The sequence below is a fragment of the Triticum aestivum genome, chromosome 7A (genome assembly GCF_018294505.1).
Source record: "Triticum aestivum cultivar Chinese Spring chromosome 7A, IWGSC CS RefSeq v2.1, whole genome shotgun sequence".
Classification (NCBI taxonomy): Eukaryota; Viridiplantae; Streptophyta; class Magnoliopsida; order Poales; family Poaceae; genus Triticum; species Triticum aestivum.
In genome coordinates this window covers 71,332,021-71,354,851 of record NC_057812.1, presented here as the reverse complement: position 1 = coordinate 71,354,851, position 22,831 = coordinate 71,332,021, and the positions used below count along the sequence as shown (strand labels likewise).

The window sequence follows — 22,831 nt, the reverse complement described above, 5'->3', positions numbered from 1 at the left end:
GTTGGTGACTGCGACGGCACAGTGAATTGTTTGTGGCCTATCAAAATGTTGGAACAGCATCCACGGCATCAACTGATGGAATTACTAGTACCTGCATATCCAGGATCTTGTTCAAGCCCTGAAATTGGGGAAGTAAGAGGGATAAATTAAACAATGTGGTAATGAGCATATTCAGGAAAAGACAATTCATGGTTGTGTTGAACGACACATGTTGCACCGCACCATTACCCATGTTCAGGTTGCAACGGTGGAGGAGTCCAAGCCAAGATAGACTAGGATCTCTAGTTAGTTATCATATGGTTGTAATCTCCTCTTATCTCTTTATCTCTTTCTCTCCAAGTCACAATGTAATCTGAACATCATTGTACGCTATGCCAGGAGTTGCGCCCTGGCCTATATTAACACGTAGTCGTCGCCCAGGATGGGTACGACGTTCCTCCACATGGTATACAGAGCCTGACTCTTCCCATCTAGCGTTCCTCCTCTCCACCGCAGCCTCCTGCCATGGCTTCATCCGCCGCCGCTTCCTCCCCTCTCTCCGGCCAGATCACCGAGCGTCTCACCCGCACCAACTACGTCTTATGGCGCACCCAGATCACGCCACAGCTGAGAGGGGCTGGAGTCTTCGGATACATTGATGGAAGCACGGCGGAGCCGGCCAAGCTCGTCGTCAGCAAGGACAAGGATGGAAAGGAGGAAGCCATCCCCAATCCCCTCCATGCCGTCTGGTTCAGAGAGGACCAGCAGGTACTTGGGTATCTTCTCAATAATCTGTCAAAAGAAGTATTAGTGCAGGTGACTTCCATCGAGCATGCACGAGAGCTCTGGACAGCGTTGGCGAGCATGTTCTCGTCGACGTCTCTGTCCCGCGTCAACAACATCCGAGCTGCCCTCACAAATGCGCAGAAGGGGACGTAATCGGTGGCTACCTTCTTCGCGTACATGCGGGGACTCGCCGACGAGCTCGCCGCGGCTGGCAAGCCGTTGAAGGATGATGAACTCATCTCGTACATCCTCAACGCACTCGACATGGAGTATCAGCCGCTGGTTTCCGCCCTCGACGCCAGAACCACTCCGGTCACCCTCGACGAATTGTTCGGACAGATGAGCAATTTTGATCAGAGGGTGGCTCTTTTCCAAGGCACGGGAGGTGGCTTCAAGTCATCTGCCAATGTTGCCACCCGCGGCCGTGGCGGGGGCTCTCGTTACCGCGGTCCACCGCGGAACGGAAAGGGCAGGAGCGCCCACAACAGCAACAGCAGCGGCGCTACCAACACGCGCGGCGGCCGGCCTCCCTCCTCCAACAACAAAGGCCGCCGCAACAGCAGCTCCAACAACAGATCACGCCCCGACATCAGGTGCCAAATCTGTGGCAAGCCGGGTCACTCGGCAAAGGACTGCTGGTATCGTTTTGAGGAGGATGAAGATGACTCATCTCAGGATGAGAAGGTGGCCGGAGCTGCTGATGGCTCTTACGGCGTCGACACAAATTGGTACGTCGACAGCGGCGCCACAAACCACATCACCAGTGAGCTGGAGAAGGTGACCATGCGTGAGAAGTACCGTGGCAAAGATCACATCCACACTGCAAGTGGAGAAGGTATGAAAATTAGTCATGTTGGTCACTCAATTGTTAAAACCCCTCATCGAAAAATTCACCTTAGAAAAATTTTGCATGTCCCTAGCGCCTCAAAGAGTCTTCTTTCAGTCCATCGTATCACTATTGACAATCATGTCTTTCTTGAATTTCACCCTCATTTCTTTTTGATCAAGGATCAGGCAACGAAGAAGGTGCTTTATCGAGGTAGATGCGTTCGTGGGCTCTACCCTTTGATTCCGGAGATTAGAAGACTCAATAAACAAGTTTTTAGTGCCACCAAAGTGTCTTCAACACGATGGCACGATCGTTTAGGGCATGCATCTTTTTCTTTAGTTGAGCGTTTGCTTAGGAAAAATAAGCTCCCATATGTTGGAGAGCGGGATGTCGAAACAGTTTGTGATTCATGTCAAAAGGCTAAAAGCCATCAATTACCTCATCCAGTTTCTACCAGCATTTCTATAAAACCTTTGCAACTTGTCTTCTCCGATGTGTGGGGTCCTGCCCCCTCTTCTGTTGGTAGACACACGTATTATGTGAGTTTCATAGATGACTATAGCAAATTTTCCTGGATTTACCTTCTTAAGAAGCGATCCGATGTGTTTCAAGTCTTTCTGAACTTCCAAGCTCTTGTTGAGCGCCAATTTGATTGCAAAATTCTTGCTCTCCAATCCGACTGGGGTGGAGAATATGAAAAGTTAAATTCTTTCTTTCAGAAAATTGGCATATCTCATCATGTATCCTGCCCACATGCTCACCAACAAAACGGGTCTGCTGAACGCAAGCACAGACACATCGTTGAAGTTGGTCTAGCATTACTTGCTGGTGCCTCTATGCCCCTCAAGTTTTGGGATGAGGCTTTCCTTGCGGCTGTTCACATCATCAACATGCTACCTAGTCGTGTCATCAACTATGAAACTCCTATTGAACGTCTCCTTCATACCAAACCCGACTACACTACTCTTCGAGTGTTTGGTTGCGCCTGTTGGCCCAATCTTCGTCCCTACAACTCTCGCAAGCTCATGTTTCGCTCCAAACAGTGCGTCTTCCTAGGCTATAGTGCTCAACACAAAGGTGTAAAGTGCCTCGATGTTTCTACTGGTCGCATTTATATCTCTCGGGACGTTGTCTTTGACGAGACAAAGTTCCCTTTTTCCGACCTACACCCCAATGCCGGAGCCCTACTTCGCAAAGAAATTCTTCTCTTGCCTTCTAGTCTCACCGGCATCACCCAAGGGGAAAATAATTGCAGCGACTCAATGTTGACTAATGCTCATAACCACTTCCATGAGTTTTGTGATGATGCAGATGATGCAAACTCTGAAGAAAATGGTGCAGAAATCGACAAAAACAATGAAGAAAACGCTCCCAACATGCCACATTTTATGTGTCCAGGTTTGGGGAGCAGATCCTCCTCGGGATTGATTCCCCTGCAGGCTGGCAGCGGATCGCCCTCGGAATCTGGGCCGTCCCAGACTGACAGGGCGCGGGATCCCGCCTCGTCTGGCGAGCGGCGCAGCCCCGCCTCCGCGCCTGCCACGTCGCGCCTCGCCACTGGCTCAGGGGCTCCCTCCGGCCCGCACCACTCGGACGCCCCCGTGCGGCGCACCGAGAGTCGCTGGGCCCCCGCTGGGCCCCTTCACTACGAGCGCCGCCAGTCGATTGGCGCACAGCCTCGTCACCTGGCGCCAGACGCGGCCCCCGACGTTGATTTGGGCCAGTCTCCTGATGCGGCCCCAGACGCGCGATCCGACGCGGATTTGGCCGGGCCCGCCTCATCATTGCTTCATGATGGGCCTGAGCCGGACGTGCTGCTCCACCGTGGATCTTCTGCGCCACGAACCGTTTCGCCCGTATCACCTCCCGCTCCCGATGCCGCAGACGATCCGTCTGCCCTGCGTGATGACGAGGTGGCCGGGGCAGGGGGCGCCATCGGGGGATCTACTGCGCCGGATATATATGTTGCGCCTCCTGTTGCTTCACGCACACGTCTCCAAAAAGGGGTAACTAAACCAGTTAATTACAAGCAAATAACAAAGTTTGGTCTTGCCTGCTCTACAGATGAACCACGCTCTGTTGGTGAGGCACTCAATGATACAAAGTGGAAGAAGGCCATGGAAGAAGAACACCTGGCTCTTCTGAAAAATCACACATGGCATCTGGTTCCTCCAAGGCAAGGTAAAAATTTGATTGATTGTAAGTGGGTTTTCAGAGTTAAACGGAAATGGAACCATAGATCGCTACAAAGCCAGACTCGTTGCAAAAGGCTTTAAACAACGATATGGTATTGACTATGAGGACACTTTTAGTCCTGTTGTCAAAGCTGCAACTGTTCGTCTTGTGCTCTCTATTGCTGTTTCTAGGGGATGGAGCCTTCGACAGCTAGATGTGCAGAATGCGTTTCTCCATGGCATTCTGGAAGAGGAAGTATATATGAAACAACCTCCTGGGTTTGAGAACAAAAACAAACCGTTTCATGTTTGCAAACTTGATAAAGCTCTATATGGACTGAAGCAAGCTCCCAGGGCCTGGTACTCTAGACTCAGTCAGAAATTACAAGCTCTTAGTTTTATTCCTTCTAAGTCTGACACGTCTCTGTTCATTTACAATAAACTGAAAACATCCATATTTGTTCTCATATATGTTGATGATATTATAGTCACAAGTTCATCTGATGAAGCAATATCCGGGCTGCTGAAGGATTTGAGTGCTGAATTTGCTCTCAAGGACTTGGGAGACTTGCATTTCTTCCTAGGGATTGAGGTAAAGAAACAAGGTGATAGCCTCCATCTCTCTCAAGAAAAGTATGCTTCTGACCTGGTGAGAAGAGTTGGGTTGCAAGGTTGCAAACCTTCACCAACTCCGTTGTCTAGCACAGAAAAATTGTCACTTGCAGAAGGAGAACTTTTGAGTCCTGATGATAGCACCAGATACAGAAGCTTGGTAGGAGCACTTCAGTACCTGACCTTGACACGACCTGATATTTCCTTTGCTGTGAACAAAGTATGTCAGTTTCTTCATGCACCTACTAAAAATCATTGGACTGCTGCTAAACGTATTGTGAGATATGTGAAAAATACCATGAACCTTGGTCTTACTTTTACCAAGTCCTCATCCACACTGGTCAGTGCTTTCTCTGACTCTGACTGGGCAGGATGTGTAGATGACAGACGCTCCACTGATGGGTTTGCAGTGTTCTTTGGTCCCAACTTAATATCATGGTGTGCAAAGAAACAAGCTACCGTGTCATTATCAAGCACAGAAGCTGAGTACAAGGCCCTAGCCAATGCCACAACTGAGATCATTTGGGTTCAGTCCATGTTGAGAGAACTTGGTGTGAGAAACACTCAAGCCCCATGCTTGTGGTGTGACAATCTTGGTGCTACTTATCTATCTGCTAATCCCGTTTTTCATGCAAGGACTAAACATATTGAAATTGATTTTCATTTTGTTAGACAACGAGTTGCCAATAAGCAATTGGACATTCATTTTGTACATTCTCGAGATCAGGTTGCAGATGGATTCACCAAAGCCTTGCCCACAAGAAACTTTGAAGAATTCAAGCGTAATCTCAACTTAACAAGGTTGTGATTAAGGGAGGGTGTTGAACGACACATGTTGCACCGCACCGTTACCCATGTTCAGGTTGCAACGGTGGAGGAGTCCAAGCCAAGATAGACTAGGATCTCTAGTTAGTTATCATATGGTTGTAATCTCCTCTTATCTCTTTATCTCTTTCTCTCCAAGTCACAATGTAATCTGAACATCATTGTACGCTATGCCAGGAGTTGCGCCCTGGCCTATATTAACACGTAGCCGTCGCCCAGGATGGGTACGACGTTCCTCCACAGGTTGCTCAGATGAGAATACCATATCATAGATGTTTCAACGGTGGGACGTTTTGGATGGGCTTCTGCTGCGCGCCTCAGCCAAGCCTTGGCTGTCTCCATCTCTTCATCGCTGGAATTCTCATGCTCCAGACAAACCTCAACATGCTCGAGAGAAGGGAGGTGGCCCATGCCGCAGTCAACCTCGCCACTCGCGATCGACGACGCAGAGACCTCGAACTCAAACTGCTGAACCCTTGGCATAGCTCCAGGTGGGAAAAGGCACGGCGCCGTCGGAAACCCTCTCAACATGCAGCATCTCGCAGATGGGAATGCATCGGCCCTCACAACCAACCTTCCCATCACGCGACTTGCAAGCAGCCGCAGAAACCGAAGAGCAGGCAGCATCCCAATGATCTGAATGTCATCCCCTTGCAATTCTTCCACTTCTATATTCAGGGTGGAGAGGTGGGGAAGCGAACTTGAATTAACCCACTTTGGAAGTCGCGAGAACCACGCAGGAGAAAAGAGGCCATGTGAATCAAAACAACGGAGGTTTGGAGGGGGCACCCAGCTTTCAAATATGCGATCCATCAATCTGACACCAAAATCAATACGCAGATTTTGCAATTTGTGCAACTTGCCTAGAGACTTGATTAATATATCAATCAGATCCTCGTCCATGTTATAACAGTCAACATCGAGTGTCCTAACCTCTGTCAGATGGCTCAGCTCTTTCACAATGTGAGGAGATGAGGATAAGCCTACTTCATTCAGTACTTCGAGGGACTTCAACTTCCCCATTCCTTTTGGCAGCCTCACGTTATAATTGACACATAGACATATCAAATTTCTGAGCTGTACAACACTTGAAGGTAATTCTTTTATAATAGTGTTTGTTATATCCAGTGTCTGCAAAAGCTGTAACTTGCCTATGTCCGTTGGGAGTTCATCAACATCTGCATTCCTTAGCCCAAGGTACCTTAGGTGAATTAAATTCCCTACATACTTGAGGCTGATACCAGAGCTACTTTTATGGCTGCCACAATTTCCAAGATCCAGCACACGCAAAAATTGAAAGCTTGAGAGAAATGGCAACCAATCACAAGTAACAGGAGAAAAAACAGCAAAGGTCCTCACTTTTGACAGGCTAGTGCTATCAAACTGATGGTTCTGAACCTTTGCCTTGATATTATGAAGTGATAGCCTGCGAGATTTCCTTTGCATATTAGGTGCATGCCAGTTATCATTATCCAATATGGAGATAAAATTCTCTTCACTTGACAGTGAGCATATAAGGTCAAGCACCATATCATGTATACGGCAAGTTACTACCGTGCCTTCCTCATTGATTTCTGCTGGCTGGATCAAGCTCCTGTTCATAAGCTCGTTGAAGTAGCTCTCTCCGATCTCAAACAGCCTGGTTTCTTCTTTGTCACAATGGATAAACCCTTCAGCAAGCCACCTCCATATCAGCCAATCTCTCTCAATCTCAAAGTCTTCAGGAAAGATGCTTAGGTATAACAAACAAGTCTTTAGATGCGACGGCAAATCATAATAGCTGAGTGATAATATCCTCTTCATGTCCTTCACAATACCACCTTCTGTAACTCCACGGCCCATCGAACTGTGCACATGCATCCATTCTTCTTTCTGCTTTATCCTTTGGTTACTGACTAGAAGGCTAGCTATTGTAATGATGGCTAATGGCACACCACCACATTTCTTCAATATCTCTCTTGATACTGCCTGCAAATCTTCTGGACATTTCTCCTTGCTTTGAAATATTCTTCTATGGAAGAGTATTTGCGAGTCTTCATCAGAAAGAGGTTTCATTTTGTGAATCATGTCATCACTGGAAGAGAGACTTGCTTTGGACACACTCACGTTGCGAGTTGTTGTGATTACCCGACTATGGAGTTTGTTTTTACACAAAGCACAATTTATAAATCTCCATATTTCTTCTTCCCATATATCATCAATTACGACGAGGTACCTATGCCAGTTATTTTGTATCATTAGTTTGAAAGTCGATCTATATACAACTAAATCTTGGAACAAGGATAATTGCAAGGTACTAAGCAAAGCACATGAATTATTCAACCACTAACTATATGCATGCAGAAATATTAAGAAATGCAGCAGAAATAAGTCATAAGTCTAAAATACTAACGAAGATAAGATGCATGCACAAGAAAAAAAGAAATAGAATTTGCTTACGGAGAAACAGATGACTATAAATATAAAAATATAATAAAAATGGAATTGAAGATATGAAATTCAGTATTTATCTGGCTACGTCACACATAATTGAAATATAAAAACAAAGACAAGCACTATGTGATGCATACTTCTTATCCACAAGAAATTCACTGATTTCCTCCATGAGCAGTTTCTCATCCCTTGCTGTATTATGAATGTCATTGAACTTTCCCTTGTTAAGGCCATATAGTAAGTCCTTGAAAACTTTCTTGATATCTGGGTTCTGACCAACGGGGACAAAAGCTGCACAATCAAATTGGGATTTGATCTTCTCAAAAACTGCTTTGGTGAGGGTTGTCTTGCCCAGTCCACCAACACCAACAATAGAGATTGTCTTCAATTGCTCCTTGGAACTCCCATCCTCGGAAATAAGTGTTTTAATAAGTTCATCCCTTGTGCGGTCAAGCCCAACAAGCTCCCCTACATCCTTTTGCAGAGCTAACACACGAGGGTCAATGGTAGCACCATTGCTAGTGCTACGCATGTCAAGCTCATACTTTTTACGCAGCTCTGCCAACTCCTTGGCAAGATCCTGAGCTTCTTTGATGGCATCACAGATTTGATGAAGTGCTTTGCCCTTACCAAATAATGTGGTGATCTTCTTGAGGAACTTATTGACTCGACTCCTCATGTCCGTTGGCTTACTGCCTGAACCCTCACCCACACGCACCAGGAAGTCGTCAACAGCGTCTTCCATGTCACAAGACAGGTCTCTCACCTTGCCAGCCCAAATCCGAACCGGCTCCTGGAGCTGATCCGGCGGCACCTTGCCAACCTCACGAAGTACGGCGTGCATCATCTCCAGCTCTATAAGGAGTGACTGTACACCTTTCTTTACTCGGTTCTCCAGGTTGTATTCTTTGGCGAGCAGCTCACCGAGCTTACGGAGGACAGGGGTCAATGCCCGAGCAGCAGCCTCCATATCACAATCCTTTATTTGTCCTTGGGTTGAACTTCTGTAATGCAAACATAAAGGTTTTCAGAAGACATAATGAGCAAAACCTGAACTTGCTGGTTGGTGCGAGTAACAGCAAACTGGGCACATATGCATTGCCGCTTTGGCTATCCAAAGCAGAAGTAGAAGAAGTGTACCCTGAATATCAGCTCCTTCAAATCCAATTTGCAGAATCCTTTGCAACAGCTACCCAAGATGAACTAGTGGAGAATAGATCCAGTTCTGCACGTCATAAATCCACATCAGAATCATCAAAATGACTAAAAAGGAAGAAAGTTGTACAGAGGAGGAAGAGTAGACAGCTAGAAGACACTAACTATTTTCAGAGAACCACTGGATGAGCAAAAGCTGGATATTTTGGTTTGTGAAAGTAAGAGCTCATGTATATGCATTGCATTACCTTTCCAATAAATGGAATAACAACACGTGATGGAATGAAACTAAAGGGCTCTTGGAATGAAACTAAAGAGTGAAAAGGAAAAAAAATGCAGCGGCCCTCAGAACATGGATAGGTACTAAGGTCTGACCACTGACCATTTTCCCTTTGCTTTATTTTTTGTTCTTATTCTTTAAAAAAAATTCCCTGACCTACATATTTTAACCGTTTTACTTTGATAATTTAACCTTTTCATTATAAAAAAATTAAAATAAAATAGCAACAAAAGATTAAGGAGGGGAGAACAGATGGAGCAAGAGCTGACCCTCTCCTTGCTCTGGATCTACACATATGGCTGTAATGGAAACAAAACCGTTCTCAGGTGGCACAAGTTGAAGAAGAGCACATTCAACACTACACAGCAACTCTGCACCTCCGGTTAGCAAATCCCTCTGCTGAGCGAGAGTGTTCAACAGATCCAACTCTGCACATGACGGATCCAAATCAGAACAGGAAAAGGAGAGAGGTTTGCTCTAACTAGATCGAGAGCTCAACTGAATGTATTGAACAGCAGAGGAGGAAGAGTACCTTTGGAGCCGTCGCCGTCGCCGTCGCAGATTGGGAGGCGACCACCTCTAAAAGTCGCCGCAGAGAGCGAGAGACGAAGGAGAGAAGCAGCAAGTATTATTGTGGATCTGGAGTGATTTGTGGCTGTGGTCATCTCGTCTCCATACGCTTGCAGATTCACTCAGGCTCAGCAGTAAATGTGGGTACTGTCACTGTGTAGGCAGCAGCCTTCAGGCCTCTTTTGGTTCATAGGATAGGATTATTGTAGGAATAGGAATTTTGTAGGAAATGAAATGACATATATGTCAAATCCTATGAATAGGAATAGAAAAGAAGATGTCATTTGGTTGACATCAAAGAAATTTTTCCATTGAGTCTAGGTTCTTTTTTATTTTCCTATGAAATGTGGAGGATAGGAACCAATCCTGTGTAGGAATAGAAATCTATTCCTATGAACCAAAGGGCTCTAAAGGAAAAATTCTTATAAAAATCTTATCCTATGAAATTCCTATGAAATTCCTGTAAACCAAAGGAGGCCTCAATTGAAACAGTTCCATTCACTATTTTAACTGACGTGTGTTCTCTGCTGCATTATTACCAACTAAACAAATAAAAAATGGGACATAAGTTGAAAACCGAGTTGTACAAGACTAACATTGTTGACAAAAAAGCTAGGGAATTCAGAATAAGATAAGTACAGTAGAAAAATTGGAGACAACACATTATATTCCAAACTGGGTCATACTATTTCCCTAATATTTGTAAAATATTTGCGTCACTTGTGGTTTCTAGTATTTTCTAGAATATTCTACTTTCTTTCTGAATTTTATGTTTTTCGTTTTATATTTTCCTGATTTTTAATAGACTTTTTCACATACATATTTCTTTCCAGAAAAAAGGACACCCGTGGTCCTCCCTTCTGTCCAGACCATTGCACTGCCTCACACACAGTGTTGCTCATAATGCAGACTGCATTCACTCCCCTGCATGTGAGCTACTGCAGTGCTGCTCCCTGCTTTATCACACAATGTTTCTAGTTCAGCATCCATCAGCTCTCAGTATCATCATAAGTTCATTCTTGTTGGGTCAAGAAGAAAACGACATATCCACAATGGTCAGGCTTCAGTGTTGAAAATGCCTGAGTTTTCCAGATTTCTAACATATCCACAATGCTTACTTAAGATGTCAACATGTTAAGCAACATACAGACCATACACTGTTTATTCATTACGTCGAGTTCACGGAGCCCAGCCATTGGTGTTCTGTTTTCTTTCGTGCACAAGTTTTAGCTAGTTTGCACTCAAAGAACAGTTGATGCACAGAGTCAATTTCAGCATGGTGCCGACATTCAAGTGGTCTTGGTATTCTCCTTCTCATCAGGTTATTATATCCCTAGTCATGATTTTGTTTTGAGACATTGGTCTTCATGTTAATATTGTTGAGAGGTCACGCTGGAAATGTACCGCTGACATACGACCTCAAGGTTACGCGTGTAGACAGGTGCAGAACAAATCTCCATTCCAAATTAATCGAAGTTTTAGGTCTGTCCTACGTTGAATTTTTTTAAGTTTGACCAAGTCTTTTGCTCAAATTGTCCCCAGGATCCAGTTTTTTTTTTCTATGGCAGTTGAGTGGTACCCACCATTGCTATGAGATGTTGAGACCTATCTGTGGCGTAATGTCATCTATTAGCATTTGCTTCCAACACAAGTCCAGGCAATCATCTGGATGAAAAATATCATCCCCTTCGGGTTTTCTTTTTTTCATTTTCAGTTTGTGCCGGCACCTGCCTCTACATCTGACTTGCGAACCATCAGCAACAAAATGTGTCAGTAATCCTATAGATCCGCAGCACAAATACATTTCCTCGTGAGAGATGATAATATATTCAGGGATCGAAGCAACAAGCTGACAAGCAATTAACCTTTAGGCAATCAATTTATGGCTTATTATATCTTCAAACATTGGCAAAACCTTTGTGTTGCTTGGGAAAAGCTGGAAGAACAAGTTGCTCAAAAGTTTATTGATAGAGTTACTAACCGTGGCCGAACAAAACAAAGTAATGCTGTATGTGAACAACCAAAATAAAAAGACTAAAACGTAAGGTAGTAGTGTTGCAAATAGTCCCAACTGAATGCAACCTTTTATTGTACTACCGAGTCTTGACTGAATATAGGAAATGAGGTACTGCATTGCTGAAAGCATATGCAGGAAAAATAAACACAGTTCATCATGAACAATCGTGCTGAAGCCTCCGTCTACAAAAGACAAGAGTCCAATCATACGTGGAGAGAATGAGCTACAGTGGCACACGAATCAAACGAGATGCTGGTGCCTGCGATGGAACAGTAGAATTATATGTCGCCTATCGAAATGTTGGAACAGCATCCACGGCAACTGATGGAATTACTAGTACCCGACTCCAGGATTTTCTTGAAGCCCTGAAACTGGGAAACAATATGGTAATCAGCACATTCACGAAAGGTGAATTCATAGTCGCACAGATGAGTATACCGTACCTTACCAGCGTCAGAGGCATGTCAGCATACAATGGTGGGACATTTTGGATGGGCTTCTGCTTCGCACCTCAGCCAAGCCTGGGCTGTATTTATCACTTCACGCCTGGCTTTCTGCATGCCGCTGAAGTTCTCATAAATCAGCATGACCTCTACATGCTCGAGAGAAGGGAGGTGCCCCAGGACGGAGTCAACCTCACCACTCGCGATCGACCACGCACAGACCGGGAACTCAAGGTGCTGAACCATTGGCATAGCTCCAAGTAGAATACATATTGGCGTACGAAACAAGTTGAATCGGCAAGATATCGCAGATGGGAATGCATCAGCCCTCACAACCAAGCTTCCAATCGCGTTAGTTGCAGACAGGGACAGATACTGAAGAGCAGGCAGCATCCCAATGATCTGAATGTCATCCCCGTCCAGTTCTTCCACATCTATGGTCAGGCTTGAGAGGTGGGGAAGTGACGTTGAATTAATCCACTTTGGAAGTCTCCAGGACAAATCATCTCGGTAGGGGTCCCATGAGATAAACTCACGGAGGTGTGGAGGGGGCACCCAACTTTCACCCATGCACCCTATCAATTTGCCACCATAACCAATACTCAGTTCTTGCAATTTGTGTAGGTTGCCCAGAGACTCGATTAGTATATTGATCAGATCCTGTTCCATCTCTAAACAATTAAAACTGAGCTCCCGAACCTCTGTAAGATGACGCAGCTCTTTCACAGTGTGAGGAGACAAGGGTACTTGTATCCCAGACAGCACTTCGAGGGACATCAAGTTGCTCATTCCTTTTAGCAGGCTCACGCCACCATCGACATGTAAGCATATCAAATTTCTTAGGCGAACAAAACTTGGGGGTAGTTCTTTTATATTACTTCTTCGTGTGTTCAGTGTCTGCAAAAGCTGCAACTTGCCTATGTCCATTGGGAGCTCATTAACATTTGTATCCTGGAGTCCCAAGTATCGTAGGTGAATTAAATCACAAACATACTTGAGGCTGATACCAGAACTACTTTTCTGACTGCCACAATTTCCGAGGTCCAGCACACGTAAAAACTGAAAGCTTGAGAGAGATGGCAACCAATCACAACTAATCGTAGAAAAAACAGCAAAGGTCCTCACTTTTGACAGGACAGTGCTATCAAACTGATGGTTGTGAATTTTTGCCCTGATATTCTGAAGTGATAACCTACGAAATTTCCTTTGCAGATTAGGTGCATGCCACCCAACATTATCCAATATGGAGATAAAATTCTCATCACTTGACAGTGAGCATATAAGATCAAGCACCATATCATGCATACGGCAGGTTGCCAACGTTCCTTTAATATCGACCCCTGGCTGAATTAGGCTTCTATTGATGAGCTCGTTGAAGTAGCTCTCTCCGATCTCAAATAGCGTGCTTTCCTTTTTGTCACACTGGATAAAACCTTCGGCAACCCACTTTCATATCAACCAATCTTTCTTAATCTCGCAGTCCTCGGGAAAAATACTTAGATATAGTAAACAAGTCTTCAGATGAAAAGGCAAATCATAATAGCTGAGTGATAATATCCTCTTCATGTCCTTCACGATACCACCTTGTGTAACTCCATGGCCCATCAAATTGTGCACATGCATCCATTCACCTTTTTCCTTTATCCTTTGGTTACTAACCAGGACGCTAGCTATTGTAATGATGGCTAATGGTACACCACCACATTTCTTCAAGATATCTCTTGATACTACCTGTAAATCTTTTGGACATTTCTCCCCACTTTGAAATATTCTTCTATGAAAGAGAATTTGCGAATCTTCATCACAAAGAGGTTTCATTCTATGAATCATACCATCACTCGAAGAGAGACATGCTTCAGACACACTCACATTACGGGTTGTTGTTAATACCAGACTATGGAGTTTGTTTTTATACAGGGCACAATCTATATATCTCCATATTTCTTCTTTCCATATATCATCAATTACGATGAGGTACCTGTGAGAATTATTTAGATATCATTAGTTGGCAACAATTCAAGCTCTATAAAATTGAACTTCTTAGTAACATGGGTAAATCATAAGTTGTTAAATTAATATACTAAAGCAAACATCATGAATTTACATAACCAGTATGGCTCGGCATGCAAATATCAAGAAATGCAACAGAAATTTATTAAAAGTCTACAAGACTAATAAAAATAAGGCGCATGCACAGAAAAATGACAAGTAGAATATGCTTATAATAAGAAATGGACTAAGAATATAAAATTATAACAAAAAAGGTAATGAAGACATGGAATTCGTTATACATACATTGTCTGCTTCACACATTTTTCGAAATATAAAAATAAAGACAAGCAACATGTGATGCATACCTCTTGTCCATAAGGAATTCATTGATTTCCTCGATGAGAAGCCTCTCATCCATTATTGTATTATGAATGTCCATAAACTTCTTTTTGTCGAGGCCATAGAGTAGGTCCTTGAAAACTTTCCTGATATCTGGGTTCTGACCAACGGGGACAAAGGCCACACAATCAAACTGGGCTTTAATCTTTTCATAAACTGCTTTGGCGAGGGTTGTCTTGCCCAACCCACCAACTCCAACAATAGAGATCATCTTTAGTTGCTCCTTGGAACTCCCATCCTCACAAATCAGTGTTTTGATAAGCTCATCCCTTGTGCGGTCAACACCAACAAGCTCCCCTACATCTTTGTGCAGAGCTAACACACGAGGGTCAATGGTAGCACTGTTGCTAGTGTTAGGCATGTCAAGCATATACCTTTTATGCAGGTCCCCCAACTCCTTGGCAAGAACCTGAGCTTCGTCAATGGCATCACATATTTGATGAAGTGCTTTGCCCTTACCAAACAGTTTGGTGGTCTTCTTGAGGAATTTCTTAACTCGATTCCTCATGTTCGTTGGCTTGCTGTTTGAGCCCTCATCCACACGCACCAGGAAGTCATCAACAACATCTTCCATGTCGCAAGAGAGGTCTCTCACCTTGCCGGCCCAAATTCGGACTGGCTCCTCGAGCTGGTCCGATGGCACCTCACCAACCTTACGAAGTACGGTGTGCATCATCTCCAGTTCTGTAAGGAGCGAGTTTACACCTTTCTTTACTCGTTTGTCCAGGTTGTATTCTCCGATGAGCAGCTCACCGAGCTTATGGAGGATAGGGATCATCGCCCCAGCGGTGACGTCCATATCTTGACCTTTGTTTGTCGTTGTGCTCGATCTATAGATGGCTATAGCATTGTCCTTGGGTTGAAATTCTGTAATGCAAACATTAATCGTTTTCAGAAGACAGAATGAGCAAAACCTGAACATGCTTGGTCAGTGAAAGTAATAGTATACTAAGCACATCTGCATTGCCTGCTTTGGCTATCCGAGCACAAGTAGAAGAAATGGGTACTCTGAATAGCAGCTATTCGAATCCAATTTGCATAGACCTTTCACCTTTGCAACAACTACTGAGAAGATGAACTGAAGTGGATAATAGATCCAATTTTACACATCGTAAATTCACATCAGGATCACCCAAAGTCATAAAAAAATAGTAAAGTTTTACAGAGGAGGAAGTGGAGACAGCTCGAAGATACTAATTGTTTTTAGAGAACCACTGGATGAGCAAATGTTGTATATTTTTGGTTTGTGGAAGTGCATTACCTTTCAAATCAGTGGAACGGCAACCACAAGCAGAGCTACATAGAGGGTCGAACCAGGCTGTGGTCCGCCTAAGATTTTTGCAAAAAACAATTATACCAATGTATTGGTGAGTGGTAGCCCAGTCCACTAACAGCACCGCATCCACCAGCAGTGTTGAGGACCACCACCAAACCCCGTCTGACTTTCAAGGTTTCAACGAACTTGCAGTTCTTAGGGTGCTTAAATCGCTTTCGATTAAATATGGGGGATGCTCCTGATGACCAAAGTGCACTACTTATTAATCTTAGCTTGTTCGTCGTAAAAGGCTTCCGCCCTGCTTTATATATAGAGTAACACGACCGAACCGATACAAAGTGACGAGGGAAACCTCTTACAAAGCAGATCAAATATAAAACAAGATTACAAACCTGAGGCTACTAAATAGAAGAGAGACCGCACCTCCAAGAGAAACCACCGGACATCGATGCAACACACACACACACACACACCAAGTTGTCGCTGGAGAGGGCACCCCTACCCTCTCGCTCCGGACCATTGACCACCAATACTGCCTGAAGACAATAAGGACCAAGAACGATGCCCTCAACGTCACGTGTAAAGGATAGGAAGATGTCGGGACAGCCGCAAGCCAGAGCTGAAGGAGCTTCGAGATAGGATCCGAGCTCGCCCGCCGATGTCAAAGAAACACAACCGGAGGGCACCTACTCTCCGCGGCGACGCCCCCAAGAGGGTGATGATGCAACAGGCTGTAGCCGTAAAAAACCGAAGACACGGTTAAGGGTTTTCACTCGGAGCCCTGATGCGGGGAGAGATACCACAACCACGCCCCGGAGAGGGACACGACACCCACAGGCATCACCGCCGTCGCGCCAAAGTGCTAAGTTTTAACCCAATGATACTCTTGCACCACATCGAAGTACCACGGTTCAAGTCCGCCACCACCAAAACAGGCCTCCACACCATGACCTGGACGACTCCCCCGCGGAAGCAACGCCATCACTATGATCCCCGCCGCCTCGCTCCTCGCTGCTTGCACAGCCAAGGAGAAACGCCACCACCACCACAATGTCGCTCGCCGAAGAGCCAACTGCGCAGTCCACCGTCCAGGGCCGCCACCCCGGCATCTCAGATCGCCACCTCCAAGCCCTGCTAAGCCATCGATCACCGCCAACAGAAGAAACAAGATGAAAGGGACATCCTTTACGCCCCTGGATGACCCCGCGATGCTCACGTCGACCATGGCCTACAACAATGGACCCAAGCCCTCAGATCGCCGTCGTGAGATCCACTGCCCCGCACCACAGAGCCATGCGAGAGGGAGGGGAGGCCTCGCCGCCATCGACGCCGCATAGGCTTTGCCCAACGACGGCGAGGCAGGGGAAGGGGAGGGGTGTGTTGCTGGAGGAAGCGGAGGTTGGGCGCCCGGGCTGCTCGCGGGAGCAGCACAGGGGCCGAGGCTGTTCTTAGCTTGTTTACAACATTTGTTGTGTAAATGTAACTAATCTACTTTTAAATTTCAAAACTGGTAGACTTACGACAGGTTTTTATGTAAGCTACGATATATCCCTTCCCCACTAATCAACCCCCTCCCCTCCGGTTGAATTTTAGGGTGGGTCGCGTCCCCAACTAATGACCAAGAGAAAACAGTCAAATCATCCCGTAACCCACTTCATCCTATAAGGTTGGTCGTAATGGGAGTATCATATATTAGTGTCATGCATATGATATCAATGTATGGTACTCTCTCCGTCCAGGTGCATAAGTCACCTTACGAAAACCAAATAATCCCAAAACACATAGACGCAGTGCATTAACTCTCACCCTATTTCTTGTTTCTTGACATAAATAAAGAATCAACCAATAAAAGATGTGGGGCATGTATGCTTCCAATGACTTAAGATTACCAAACACGACATGCAGTGGTCAGATCATTGCATGCAATGGTATTAATTAAAAAATAAACATTAAATTCTATAGTTTTTTTCTTCACCTTGGTCGCGGTGCACAACCTAAGATGACTTATGCACCTAAACAGAGAGAGTACTACCTTTGTAATGCATTATCATAGGTCGGTATCATATATGAGTTCATTAATTGTCATGCATGACATATAGTAGCACATTATTTATTATGATACGGTTATGATACTCAATCATCTCTTTCTGCATTTAATTCTATGTGACCTTATCAAAATTTTCTAGTTGGCATGCATGATACTCCTATAATACTTTCATTATGGGCAGCCTAATCATGCGTAGGTGTAGCAAAGCTTGTTAAATTTAGCGCAGCAAGGAGGCTCCTCACGCTGCACCTAATGAATAGTGTCATAAATTAGTATCATGCATATGATACTAGTGTATGATACTACTCCCACCGTCTAGGTTTATTAAGCCTCTGGGTGGCCGGAGCGCGTCCGCACATATTAGAGCATCTACAACCGGACTCCATATTTCCTTGCTCAACGTCTAAAACGCCAGCCCCGTCAGTGTCCGGTCAAAATAGGTGACCCAAACGGACCCCTCATTCTCTAAACGTCTCAAACCCATCTGAAATATGGGACGATATGAGGCTGCCCGATCAACCCTGGTCACGCCCGGTTACCCCACTCCACGTCACAGCCCTCCCACGTGGTCCCACATGCAGCAACCCACTCCGTCCTCTCTCTCTCGTCCCTCTGTTGGCCGCCGCATCCTAGCCGCTGCATGCCCGCCGCCCGCTCGCGTCCTAGCGCCTCGTGCGCGCTGTTGCTTGCGTCCTGGCTCACTGCCGTGTCCTAGCCGCCGCATGCCCGCCTGCCGCCCACATGCCCGCTGCGTCCTAGCTGCTGCGTGCCCGCTGGACGCCCGCGTGCCTGCCGCTGCTCGCGTCCTGGCTCGCCGTTGTGTACTAGGCATTGCCTGCCCGCCGCTGCTCGTGTGCTGGCTGCGTCCGGTGCGTGCAACCCGCGCCCCTGGCCGCCGCATGCCAGCTAGCTAGCTAGCTGTGACCTGTGAGACGCTGGTCGCGTCCGGTGGCTTGCGTGCACAGCCGCGTGGTGGCTAGCCGCTGCGTGTGCGCTCGAGCAGGTGCACGCAGAGCGCCGGAGCTCGCGCGTCCGTGAAGATTGGCGCCGGAGTTCGCCGCGACGGCGTTACGTGCTCTGGCGCCGTCGCACGCAGTGTGTTCGTCAAAATGCCTTGAAGTAGGGAGTATACTTGAGGTGCGTGGTTATTTGACAGAAAATATAAGGGTTCAAAATAGACACTTGTCTGTGGGCATTCATAGACGAGATTTGCTTATTGTGGTTGTAGATGCTCTTAGGTCCCTTCATCGATACTACTTCTATGATACTAGAAGGGAGTACATGTTTTGTTTTACGTGATAATTTTTTTAAGTTGTGAAAATTATTTACGTGCTAGTTGGTTTGGCGTGCGGGGAAAACAATGGAGTGTTTTTTTATGAGAGATGCTACACCTATAAACAAACTTTACAGAATCATGATTACAGATGAATGTGTCAGTTTATATTTAAGTTACTCCCACTATGACTAGCCTTATACATTGATGAGTGTGTTACTATCTAAGTTACTCCCACTATACCTAGTCTTAGAGGGTGTTTGTTTCCAGGGACTTATTGGTTTTGGGACTTAAAAAATTCCCTATAAGTGCCATCTAAACTGAACATGAGGGACTTGTGATGATTTGGGACTTATCAAAAAAGACTCTCAGGGAGGAACTTATAGAAACTTATAGTGATGATTTGCATGTCATTTAATAACCTCTAGCCCATAATAAGTCCCAGTAAACAAACAGATAAGGACTCAGGACTTATAAGTTCGAAATTAAAAAAGTTCTAGGACTTATGAAACAAACATGACCTTATACATGAGCGACTAGTACTACTCCTAGCACAACACCACGGCTAGCCAACCAACGCATGCACTTCTAGTCCTCCTTCGATTGGCATATGCATGCACCGTGCGGCATCCGAGGCCGCCACAAAGTAGCAGCATCATCGTGCGTGTGAGCTGGGCCGGCTTCCAAAGTGTCAGGAAATTAAATGGCTGCATGCTTCCAGGGATTAATCACCTTGCATGGGTACCTGTGATTTGGTTGGGGGTCTAATAAAACCGGACGGAAAGAATAACTTTGTATGCATGGTATCATAGACTAGTTTCATGGATGAATTTATTTATTGTTATACAAGATACATACTCTCTTCTTTTCGGTTTATAGAGCTCAAATGTAAAATCTCATCAACCAAGGCAGATGATGATGGAAAAATGTATCGTATTTTATAAAATTGCCCAAATTAAACTGATGCATTAATTTAGATTATAATGCATGCATGCTTGGCCACTAGATGAGTAGGAACATTACATGCATTGGTGAGTTTCTTTTTAATTCTTGTATGCAAATATTTAACGCGCCTCGGAATCTCAATAGAAGATGGAGATGAGCCCTTTAAATCAATAAAAAGGAAAATTTAAGATAAGCCCTATAAAATTTAATTTTCTTTTTCTTAATTTAATTAGCCCTTTAAATCAATAAAAAGGAAAATTTAAGATAAGCCCTATAAAATTTAATTTTCTTTTTCTTAATTTAATTATGATACGGTATTATGATATGATAGTTAACTTTTTTTTTCTTAATTTAATTCAATGTCACCTCCTCAAAATTGCTTTGTTGACATGCATGATACTATCTATGATACTCTCATTACATGCAGCCTCAAAATCATGTTTCCTATTTTTTCTGTGGTTAAAAATCATGTTAACTGTTTTGACAGAATTAGAAAAACTACTGGGATAAGTGCGTTGCTTGGTGTTGCTTCCCCAAAGTTAGCAAAAGTAAAAAACAAAAGTCTGAATACGGTGGACATAGCAATTTAGATGTACCGGAAGGAGCGTTGCAGCGAACAATCGAGTACCCAACCTCGACAACATGCCCTATTAAAGTAGTACGATTCAGAATTTAACCCTTTTTTTTACTTTATGTTAAATATGGTTGAGCTATTTACTGGTAGCTCCGCCATAGCAACAAGAGATCAACGAGAGGGGAGAACAGATCGAGCAAAAGTTGGACCTCTCCTGCCCTCGATATCTACACACACGACTTGAATGGGAAAAGAAAGTCGTCCTCATGATGAGCAAAAGCATCACCTCGATTGGGGCGATCAACACGGAACAGCAGCTCTTCACCTCCGGTTCGCAATTCCCTTTGCTGAGCGAGTGTTGAACAGATTGAACTCTGCACATCAAGGATCCACATCAAAACCACAAAGAATGGGAAAAGGCCGAAGAGAGCTAGCTGAAACAAAAGAATCGAACAGAAGCGGAGGAAGAGTACCTTTGGCGATGTCACCGCCTCAGACTGCTAGTCGTCGAGCACCGCAGAGAGCCGGCCGGAGACGAAGGAAGGAAGCAGCAAGTATTGTTGATCCGGCGGAGTGATCTGTGCCTCTCAGGTCAACTCGTCGGGGTGTACTTAAGCGTCTCCAATGCTTGATTAGGCCCACTGGTAATACATGCAATGTTAAGTCCCTATCTAAGCCGTAGGCTGGAGCCCACTCTGAGCTGTTTTCCATTCTTTCTTCCAACTGCTGTTTTGTTCTCCTTCACATTAGGTGTTCACATGGAGACACAGAGACAAAATTGTTTTTAATCTGTTGAGACCAGACTTTCAAGCATCTCTAGTCATTTTTAGAGATTGTATACTATGTAATTCATACGTATGTAATCTTGTAGATAGAATATAGTTTGGCAGGAGTAGATCTTTTCTGCTCGGTTTCCTCCAACTGCTCTTCTTCTCTTTCACATTTGGTGTTCTGTTCACACGGAGACAGTGAGACAAAAACTGTTTTTTTAATCTGTCAAGACCAGACCTTAGACACTAGTGCAGAACCGGGCAACAGTACCAGTTCGTAAGGCCCTTTAGTGCCGGTTCTGTAACCGGCACTAAAGTGTGGGCACTTAAGCCCCCCCCCCCCCCCCCGGTACCGGTTCAACACGAACCGGCACTAAAGTGCCACCACGTGGCATGAGCCAGCTCCGGGGGCAGGAAGCCCTTTAGTACCGGTTGGTGAAACCAACCGGTATTAAAAGGTTGGGGGGTTTTTGGGTTTATGATTTCTTTTTCATTTAATTTTGTGTCTTCCATTTAATTCTTTTTCGTTTGCTGGTATTTTACGATACTACACATTGTACACGTTATGCATATATATATAAATAGAATTTCTAGTAGAACCAATCATATATATATATATATACATATATATATATCATCAAATGTCTCACAAACCACCATATTAATTCACACATACACACATGTATAGCTATATACAATTTCTTCTACATGTTGCCTTCGGAGCCAGTGGCATTAGCCTAATTGGTGCCTTCGGAGCACGATGACAATTGGAAGTGGTTCATGAGGGTGGTAGCGGGTAATGGTATTCTTCCTTCGGATCTATGACCTGGTCGAGCAAAAATCCCGCTATTTCCTCTTGAAGTGCTTGTACGCGCTTCGTTGGTAGGAGCTTCTCCCGCACCTCTTTGAACTGTTAAGAAGGAGATCAATATGCATGTGTATTAGTTGTGTGACTACATATCGATAATGGTATAAAAATTGTGAATAGTGTTCTGACAAACGTACTCATTCCTGTCTTTGAGATCTGCTTCTTTCGGACGTCATCATGCGAATGTTCCCGCAAACGCGGTATGCACACAGATCAGTCCTCGGCGCCTGCTTCAGGGCCTTTACGAGAATGGAATCTGATCAGATAATAATTAATCAAGCATGATAATTAAAGAGAAGGCAGCTAGCTAGCTAGCTAGTACTTAATTACTTACCTTGGGTCGAAACCATTTCAGTCTTTCTTTCCATTCGCCTGGAGTGACGCTGATGAACCTTGCCCAAGCCCTGCCCACCGACAAAAAAATGAATAAATGGGTTATTAAATAGTTCATATCAGGAAATGACGAATTACTAAATAGGCTGAGATATATAGTTAATAATGATTGAAATTACCTGTTGACTATCCCCAACAAGATGGTGTAGTCACTTTGTTTTTTAAGTAGTGAGTCCAGTAGTTCAACTGTT

General features: G+C 44.7%; 1 protein-coding gene and 1 pseudogene across 2 annotated transcripts; both read right to left on the bottom strand.

Moving 5' to 3' along the window:
* Positions 1-210: 210 nt before the first annotated feature.
* Positions 211-9,816, bottom strand: LOC123148552 (disease resistance protein RGA5). 2 transcript variants are annotated; one of them, XM_044567990.1, is made up of 6 exons: positions 9,606-9,816; positions 9,343-9,501; positions 8,779-8,863; positions 7,776-8,642; positions 5,398-7,420; positions 211-393 (listed from the first exon to the last, which is right to left on the bottom strand). In XM_044567990.1, the coding sequence occupies exons 4-5, from the start codon at positions 8,606-8,608 to the stop codon at positions 5,398-5,400; spliced, it is 2,856 nt and encodes a 951-aa protein (XP_044423925.1). In that variant the 5' UTR covers positions 8,609-8,642; positions 8,779-8,863; positions 9,343-9,501; positions 9,606-9,816; the 3' UTR covers positions 211-393. The 2 variants fall into 2 exon arrangements, with proteins under 2 accessions (XP_044423925.1, XP_044423923.1); XM_044567988.1 differs by lacking the exon at positions 211-393 and having other exon boundaries at positions 5,302-7,420.
* A 1,781-nt stretch (positions 9,817-11,597) lies between these two features.
* Positions 11,598-20,977, bottom strand: LOC123148551 (disease resistance protein PIK6-NP-like; annotated as a pseudogene).
* Positions 20,978-22,831: the final 1,854 nt, after the last annotated feature.

Excerpts from the sequence above, each read along its gene's own strand:
- LOC123148552 (XM_044567990.1), bottom strand. The coding sequence starts at position 8,608 with ATGGAGGCTGCTGCTCGGGCATTGACCCCTGTCCTCCGTAAGCTCGGT. Across the intron at positions 7,421-7,775 it reads GAATTTCTTGTGGATAAGAA|GTACCTCGTCGTAATTGATG; the intron begins GTATGCATCACA and ends TAACTGGCATAG.